General features: G+C 51.8%; 3 protein-coding genes across 3 annotated transcripts; 1 reads left to right on the forward strand and 2 right to left on the reverse strand.

The window, feature by feature from the left end:
- Positions 1 to 313: 313 nt before the first annotated feature.
- Positions 314 to 1,282, forward strand: CCK1 (serine threonine protein kinase CMGC group; the record flags this gene model as incomplete). The annotated part of the gene is made up of 1 exon (XM_014105947.1): positions 314 to 1,282. One exon carries the CDS (start codon positions 314 to 316, stop codon positions 1,280 to 1,282), a length of 969 nt encoding a protein of 322 aa, XP_013961422.1.
- A 1,202-nt stretch (positions 1,283 to 2,484) lies between these two features.
- TRIVIDRAFT_33650 (uncharacterized protein) lies at positions 2,485 to 4,053 on the reverse strand (the record flags this gene model as incomplete). Its single annotated transcript, XM_014105948.1, has 1 exon — positions 2,485 to 4,053. One exon carries the CDS (start codon positions 4,051 to 4,053, stop codon positions 2,485 to 2,487), a length of 1,569 nt encoding a protein of 522 aa, XP_013961423.1.
- Positions 4,054 to 5,855: 1,802 nt separating this feature from the next.
- Positions 5,856 to 6,940, reverse strand: TRIVIDRAFT_85823 (uncharacterized protein; the record flags this gene model as incomplete). Its single annotated transcript, XM_014105949.1, has 3 exons — positions 5,856 to 6,479; positions 6,561 to 6,602; positions 6,669 to 6,940. 3 exons carry the CDS (start codon positions 6,712 to 6,714, stop codon positions 6,148 to 6,150), a joined length of 420 nt encoding a protein of 139 aa, XP_013961424.1.
- Positions 6,941 to 8,780: the final 1,840 nt, after the last annotated feature.

An 8,780-nucleotide genomic window follows, 5' to 3' on the forward strand; every position in this document is an offset into this window, starting at 1 on the left:
TGCATCCAAGGATGGTACTGAAGTTTCATCACAGCCTACCCCCAAGCCGAGCAGTGGCGCTGGCAAGTTCAGTTTTGCATTTAAGCCCTCTTCAAAACCAACGCCTGCGACTCCGAAGCCTGAGATTTCCCAAAAATTCAATGCCGCACCTCCAAGAAGAGAGCCTGTGCAACAGGCCCAAACCACTAACCGTGATCGAGAACCTCCTCCAAGTGCACCCACTGAGCCGTCTTCGGCACGCTCCCGGCGGGAGTTTAGGAACCCTCCCGAGGGACCAAAATTGGCACCGAGAACGCGCAAGGTGATCAAGGTCATGAAACGACCGAAACCTCGACCGACTCTCCCTGACGACTTGATCGAATCCGACTCGGTGTTCTTTAGAAAACCCGGAAATGAGTCTGTTGTCGGTTCAGGAACATACGGAAAAGTATTCAAGGGGCTCAATGTATACACAAAAGGACTCGTTGCTCTGAAGCGGATTCGCATGGAGGGTGAAAGAGACGGGTTTCCGGTGACGGCCGTCCGAGAAATCAAACTGCTGCAGTCGCTGAGGCACACCAACATTGTCAATCTTCAGGAGGTCATGGTAGAGAAGAATGACTGCTTCATGGTTTTCGAATACCTCTCTCATGATCTGACAGGCTTGCTCAACCATCCTTCCTTTACGCTAGACCCGGCCCAGAAGAAGCACATGGCCAAACAGCTTTTCGAAGGTTTAGACTATCTTCACGAGAGAGGCGTCCTCCATCGGGACATTAAAGCTGCAAACATTCTTGTCAGCAGTGAGGGAATATTGAAGCTGGCGGATTTCGGACTGGCTCGGTTTTATGCGAAGCGACACCAGCTGGATTACACGAATCGGGTAATTACAATCTGGTATCGCTCACCAGAGCTCCTACTGGGAGAAACGAAGTATACCGCTGCCGTCGACGTTTGGAGTGCCGCGTGTGTCATGGTGGAGATTTTCACCCGACTTGCCATCTTTGCTGGAGATGGAACAGAGCTCAGCCAGCTTGACAAGATATATAATATCCTCGGGACACCAACCCGCCATGATTGGCCTGGAATTACAGATATGGCCTGGTTCGAGCTGCTCCGACCAACTGCCAAACGAAAGAATGTCTTTGCGGAGAAATACAAAGACAGAGTCTCTCCAGCTGCCTTTGACTTGTTAAAATCCATGTTCTGTTACGACCCAGCAAAGAGGCCCACGGCATCCAAGATCTTGCAACACGCATATTTCACTACCGAAGAGCCGCTGTCAAGGCAGGCCATAGAGTGAGTCCAATATCCTTCAAGACTGGCTATTTTGTCGGCAATGCGTTTGATTTACTGACCCCCGACGACAGGCTGGCAAATATTGGTGGTGATTGGCACGAATTTGAGTCCAAAGCCCTGCGAAAAGAAAACGAGCGGCGAGATCGGGAGGCTCGGAAAGCAGCCAAGGATAGCTCCCGCGAAAAGGACAAGAAACGCGTCACAGAGTCTCATGATCGCGAGAGGAGCGCCAAGAGGATACACGTCGATCAGAAGCCGGCGGATAATCGAGGCAGCACTACTACAGCAGCAACTACAACGACAGCTACGAAGGAATAAATGGGTGGTTCTATCCTTTTTTTCCCCCCAGGGCATCTTGTGATTTTCTGTTTCTTGTTTGATATATAGGGTGGCTTTTTCCTCCTCCTCACCCCAGCTCCTCCCCTTCCGGCGTGGGCTTTGGCCCTGATGCTTGACGATGAGACGGCACGCTGTCAATGTAGTTATAATGCCGTACATGTGGCATGAACGTTTTCTCTTATTTTTCTTCTCTTTTTCTTCCCACTCGAAAGGTGTTCAAAAGGGTATATCTGGCGTTTCGTGGACGTGGAAAGCTTGTTTTTCCTAGGGGGGGAGATGGCATTGCATGGCAGACATTGGCTCTGCGTGGTTGTTTACGGCTTTGGGAGCATGTAGAAGAGAAGATTCAGTCTTCTGGTGGGAAGTTTAATATATGAAAGCTGTTACGACGATACAAAAAGCTGTGCTGTGTACTGTGCTACTGGAAGTCAATTTTCATTCCGGCTATATGTATATGCATCGAGTGTCCTGAAGTTCAAGTGCGTAAAATCCGCCCATTGCCTCGCGTAATTCATAGGCCAGCTAAAAAAAAGAAGAAGAGAAAGAAATAAAAAAGAAAGAAAAGAGAAGAGAAGAATCAAACTTCTCCGAGAGAGTCGTCCCATTGTCATAACATCATCAGTGAATTTCATCATAAAGTGGTATCACAAGTTCGTTTTCCAAACGCACGTATCCCATCAAGCAGCCAAAAAAAATGAGAATAAACAGATGCAGAGGGTCGTTCTGTGTTCTCCTCCTCTTTACCCTGTTTTGTTTGGTATCATGTTCATCGTTTCTGTGGACAAACCATTGTCCATCTGCACTCTTTAGCCCCAGCATTCGCCCATTCATCTATATAATATCTCTTTGGTACCGATCAACGAGGGGCTATTGAAGTATCCCCTTTCCCTTGTAATCAGTTACCTTTAAGAGGTCTCGGAGACTCCCCTCGGCAAGACCCTTGTGATGGGCGGATGCGCTGGAAGATGGCTTCCAGGGCATCCAGCCGTTGATCATGGAGAGAATACCACTGCCTGCAGTGTCCGTCCTAGTGTGCGTAATGGCCCCCTTTGCAACAGAGAGGCCATATTGCTTGGGGGGAGCGGGTGTCTCCTTGACAAGAACAACAGGGGGTCCCTCAAGAAGCTCTCCTGGAACTGTGCGTATTTCCAGCTGACTTGTCGACTCTTGTGGCCGCGCCGGCTCACTGACGAGGCCGGTGGCTGATGTGCGTGGAGAATCCATGACCGCGCCGTTAAGCCTAGTAGAGGCATCAATGAGAGCAAGGGAAGATGATGACTTCTTTGGCGCTGCCTCCTCTTGGTGCGTGTCTCTTCGCTCATCAAGAGTTTCGCTGGAAGAGCTGCTGTGAGAGGAGTGGGCCGAACTCTTTTGTGCCGCCCGGCCGCGAATTTCTTCAGCGATCTCAGAGGCGGTCTTTTTCCTGCCAGGCTGTTCCTCATCCGAAGAGCGACTGGACGATATGATGGTTTCTAAGGTGCCTACGGCTCTGCTATTCCTTCGAGCCATGCGTCTCCTCCTACGGGTTGATGCTCCTACGCTTTGCTCGTCGTCCGTGGAGACTACCTGCAGGGTTGGACCTTGAGAATCATTTAACTGGGTCGAGGAGTTGAAGAAAGAGGATCCAGATCCATGGGGAGTATAATGGACTTCGTATTGGTTGCTCAGCGAGTACCTGGACCTGGCACAAATCTCGGCAATCCGGTCTAGATCAGCATTGATATCACCAGCAACGCCGCCGCCCTGGGCCTCGATATTGGCCATAAAGCTCTTGAAGCTAAAGGCGTCCACTGGGGGCAGGCGGGCCTCATCCTCGGCACGGCCGTTTACGGGTTTCTTTCCAAAGGACAACACCATGGTGCTTAACATGCCGGGCTCTCCGGACACGAATCTAGAAGGGACACCGGCGACTGCTTCGGCAAATCGGCTAACCTGGGATCCGGAGGCGGCACCAGGACCGGAGACGGATGGTCCGTGAACAATGGGACCACGAGACGAGCTCGACGGCCTGCTTGATGGCAGCGGGGGGTAATAGCTTCGGACAATAACGGGCTCCGAGTATGTGCTGTTTTGGGCGCCGGTCGACTTGGCGTAACGATGGCTCGGAAAGTTGTGATTGAGCTCTCGGAGAGCGGTGGTGCGGTACTCTACAGTCGAATCATCGACGGGGATCGGCTTGCCCTCAGCGGTAGACGGCACGAGGCTGGTCGGGGACGGATTGGGCTGGATGGAACGCCTGAAGGAGACGGGGAAGGAATTGCCACCAGCACGTTGTTCGGCGGTGGTGGATGTCCGAGGCGGCGCAAGAGATGAAGGCTGAGGCTGGAGCTGGGAGTGAGGCTCAGACTGGTGTTGAGACTGAGGCCGAGACTGAGGATGAGGCTCAGGTAGAGGTTGGTCTGCCGGCGGTTGAGGGCCAGAGGGGGGTAAGGACATGATGGGCTGAGCGATGTGTATCGGTGGTTAAATACAATATATGTAAGGCAGGCAGGTTGGGAGAGGTATTGGGTGTTGGGTATCGGCGACGATCGGTCTAGGGTCTCAGCAAGACATCGGGCGCGGCAACATGCAAGCTGTGCAGCTCCGAGCACTCAATGCATTCGTGTCGTTCGGACAAGGTCCCTGGCCAGGCCTGGTTTGGTCTGGTTTGGCTTGGGTTGGCTTCGATGGGATGGGGGAAGAGGAGGATACGGATACGTGGTAGGGCCGTAGGGTGTCCCTCGCTAGTGAGAGAGTGGCACGACAGTGACTGTAGCGTTGGCGGAGTCTCACACAAGGACTAAGGGCAGAGTAAGGCAGAGAGATGCAGCTGCAGCTGCAAGAGGGTGCTTGAAATAGCAGTGGCAGTGGCAAGCAAGCGATGGTGGTGTGGTTGGTGGGTGGTGGTAGTGGCGAAGCTGGACGAAGCGAGGGAGAATGGCGGGAGAGATGATGCAGAGAGACAGACTCTCTCTCTATCCCTCTCTCTCTATCTCTCTGTGGAGGCTGCGTTTATCGAGGCTGCGATGGTGTAGTAGTAGTAGATGGAAGCGAGCAAGTCGCAGTGAGGGGGCACGACACGACGCGATAATTGGGCCAGGCAAATTAAAATCGACAACGACACCAAGCGCCAAAACAGAAACAGATCAAACCGCCAAAACAGGCGTGGGCGGAGCAAAAACACAGCACGCAAAAGCGCAAAACGCTTCACGCATTCGACGGATGCACAAGCTGCATAAGCATGGCATATGCGAAGCTGCACGACCGTCGTGGCCGCCGCTTAAAGGGCTTCTGCCTCCGGCGCCGGCCGCTCGCCTCTGCCACAGCTTCTGGCTGATTTGCCCTCGCCATCCCTGCCGCAGCTGTTTGCTGCCGTGGGCGCCGGCTATTGGCTGGCGTGAGGCATCTCGACGTGTTCGCCGACTGAAGCGGAAAGGCGCACAGCAGCAGCGCAAAGCGATGCGCTCCAAAGGGCACACAAACTGCTGTTTTGCATGGCCGAGGCCAATCACGGCGCTGGGAGATGATGCCCATTGCCAATTGCTTACAGGGTACATGTACAGCCATGTATGTATGTACTATACGGTACGGTCGATGTCGATGCCGATGTGGACACTGCTGCCTTCTATGTAGGTGCTGCAGATTCTTTGGTGGTGAGATGAAGAAATTGATATCACGCCTGCCTGCCAGTTGGTAATTGGATCGATGCAACAGCTTGATGGCGATCAGGCAATTGAAGCGCTGCACTCCGAGACTCTGACCATATCTTCAGCGCTTTGGCCATTTCTCCCCCACAGTCGTCTATCTGTATTACTGTAGTCAGCCGTAGCATCAGCACCAGCGTCTAATCAGTGTCTGTGCTTTGTAAACTGACCCCTTGTCCCATGCTCTTTTTCTTTTCTTCTTCTCTTAAATCCAAGGTTGGGGCACGTTTGCGGGAGCGGGGAAGCTCGAGCCCAATTCGTCAAATCTCAAGCTCCTGCTCCGTCGCTGCACCTTGACTCGACAGCTTATGCTGGGTAATAAATGCATGATTCGCAAGGTGTTTCAGACCAATGCATCTTGCAATTTTATCACTCGCATCCGATTGGCCTTGGAAATGCCTTGCTGGCCGGCTGTGCAGAATCTGCGGACGAGATATTCCGTGGCTAGATTCCCCAGATGGAAGCACTAAGAGAGTGAAGCAAGGCCGCGGTGATGTCATCCTCAAGTCTTTTCCTTACTCATCTTACCACCGCGAGGAATCCAAATGGTGTTTTCAATAACCAATATGATTGTAAGGTAATATTATTTCTACTTCAGCTTGAACAGCTCTCACTCATAGACAGCCTACAGCTTGTCGGCCTGGACTCTCTGAACCAAATTGGTTAGACACCTGCTTTGGAAGTTCATTCAAGACGACTTGTGTCCGTTCAACTCAGCCCAACACCATTCAGGTCGACCTACAAAATCCATTTCGGTTGAAGCCGCGCCTCTCAGTCTGCGTCTTGAATCATCTCCCCTCTTCATTGCACAATTTCACAACCATGTTCCCTACTGAAATAGAGACACTCAGGCGTATCCTTGGTTGCCCTGACCTTGGTTACCATAGCCCTGATTTACATAGCCCTGATTAGCATAACCTTGGTTACCATAACCTTGGCTATCATAGGCCGGGCCTCCTATAGGCGCACCAGGCGCCGGCGCCATCGTTCCATAGCCTTGTCGACGGCCTTGTCCGCCCGTTTGCACCTTGTCAGAGTAGATGCCTGGAGCGCGGCGCGGCGGATAATGACCCTCGCGGGCTTGTTGTTTCCGGTCATAGTAGACATATTCGAGGTAAAATGCGTGTATGTGGCCCGGAAAGTATCCAAGAATAGTCAGGCATATGTTGATAAAGATGTCTAGAGCGTCTCAGCATGTCATTCTATTGTAGCCACCCGGTAGAGGCCAGTATCAACGATCCCCCCCAAAAAAATACATACCCATTCCACATCCTGCCACAGCCCATACGCCGAGCGGAGGGACTGAGAATCACGATTAGCAGGCATCCATCGAATTGGCATTTGGCATGGTTATCTCTCGCGACATACAGAAGATGGTGGCAATGACGATAAGTACGGCACCGCAGACACCCATGATGGCGGTAGCAAGTCGTTGCAGGTTCGCTGAATGTTCTTTGTAAAGACAAGGTATGCCGATATGTAAAAGTCGAACGAGTAGCACTCGATTGTAACGGATGGCAAGCGTAGTTTGGAATTCTCTTTCTGGAACCTGGAGGATCAACTGTTGCGATGGCAATCGATACAAGCGGCGAGAGACTGGCTCTTTTTATTGCAGCTTGGAATGCTCTGCCAGGTTAAAGTTTTTAGCCTCCTATTGCGTAACAAGCTTGCGTGCCCAGATCTTGATGATATTGAGTTCACGCAATCAACCACCGTCAACCGCCGCTCTAGGCAGTGGCTACCCGCGATGTGCCAACCATGACGCAGCCTCGGAGGAGCGGATGACGTAGTCGCACGTGGACGACTTTCCCGCTCGCCTTCAGTAAGGAGCGGGCGGCCTCGTAGTTTCAAACTCAATTGATTGATGGCGGAAATAAAGGAGCCGCCAAAAGAGAACTTGAGAGAAAATCTAAAACTTGTCTTTTTAACCCAAATGTTGGCAATGGCCTTGTTATGTTTGAACTCTTGCCCCAATTCCGCAATGGCAGCTCAAGCGTGATAAATAGGAAGACAAGACGCCATACTTCTTCCAAGGCCCCCGAAAGATTTCTGTCTGCTCTCAAACCCTTCAAACCTTCTACATATCCTCACCTGCACAGAAGAAGAGCACAGTGCAGAGCAGATTCCTAGCAACAGCTCATCATATCATCTTGGTGGGAATGAGAGGATGGCATGGTATAGCTGACAATCCCGCGCCCACATGGGTACTTGTCCCACAGAATTGCAAGGTAGCCGACCGATAGCCGGTTCCTGTTGGATCATTTCACTGAATCGTGCTGACTTCATATTCTTAACAGCCCAGGCAAGCATATCCTGGCGAGTCGAGATTGCGTTGGTCTTCAAATAGCATCTGACCTTCCGGCGACTTTTAGCACTCTGATGGAAGCGAGCCGTGGCTCCCGATTCATGGATGTTGCCGTTACGAGCCATAAAATCCCCGACCAGCCCCGTGGCTGATGCTGGAACAATGACATGCGGGGAGCAGAGGTGAAACACAGCTGGACATGTCTCAGCTGAGACTCGGAGTAAGAGAAGGATTTGGCGACCCCTGCGGCATGCGTCAAAGCTAAGAGCATGACATCCAAGCAACGGGGATGAAAATACTGGCATTCCGTCGAGCTCACTAGTGTATCTTTTGTAAGTCCTAGATACACCGACGGCCATTATTCCCTGAATGAGACAGATAGCAGTTGATACTGCGGGACTGGATAGGTTGCAATGGCAATCATATGCTACAAGACGCTGCTTTTCTGACATCGTTCTAGAAACTCATCTGAGTCAGTATCCACGGCGCCAATCATATGGTTGAGCCGGCAGCCCGTCTCCGTACAGGCCTCGTGGTTGGCCTGGATTCCGAGAGGAAATGCCAAGGAAGGAAACCCCCGCCGGTCACACAAGACAACTTCAGACGCGTCTAAGAGTCTGCCTTAAAGTACGCTAAAATCAGAGCACTTTGTCCAAACGAAAGAGTGCTTTTTCTTTTCTTTTTCCTGGCCCGTCATCACGCCGCTTCAACGGGGTTTGCCGACGCAGAGCGCGGTCCGAGTTACCGGGAACCTTACCCTTTTATCCGTGACTCAAATCGGATCATTTCCCACTCTTCAGGCCTGCCATACGGCTCCTCTGTTAAGTCGGTAAGGCGACTCTCCTTTTTTTATGTGGAAACAATGACAAGAAGTGGCCACTTACCCTCTCTCGACCTTGCTTCCAAACGTCTCGCAGAGCGGGTATTCCCGACATACCGACGCCCATGCGGGAGTAGATACCAGTTAGTGTCCCGACTAAAAGGGTCGGGTTTGCGACGGACACTATTATAGCCACTAGTCGCTGCTTCACAGAGAAGAGGGGAAAAAAAAAAAAGACGCCCTGCCCCAGTGAAGTGCTGAGACGAGCGGCGGATAATACTACCAGTATAGCCGTGTTTGGCATCAAACAAGGGTTGCGCAACTACAAGATTTCGTGGATCAAGCCTGTGTACCG

The sequence above is a fragment of the Trichoderma virens genome (genome assembly GCF_000170995.1).
Source record: "Trichoderma virens Gv29-8 chromosome Unknown TRIVIscaffold_1, whole genome shotgun sequence".
Classification (NCBI taxonomy): Eukaryota; Fungi; Ascomycota; class Sordariomycetes; order Hypocreales; family Hypocreaceae; genus Trichoderma; species Trichoderma virens.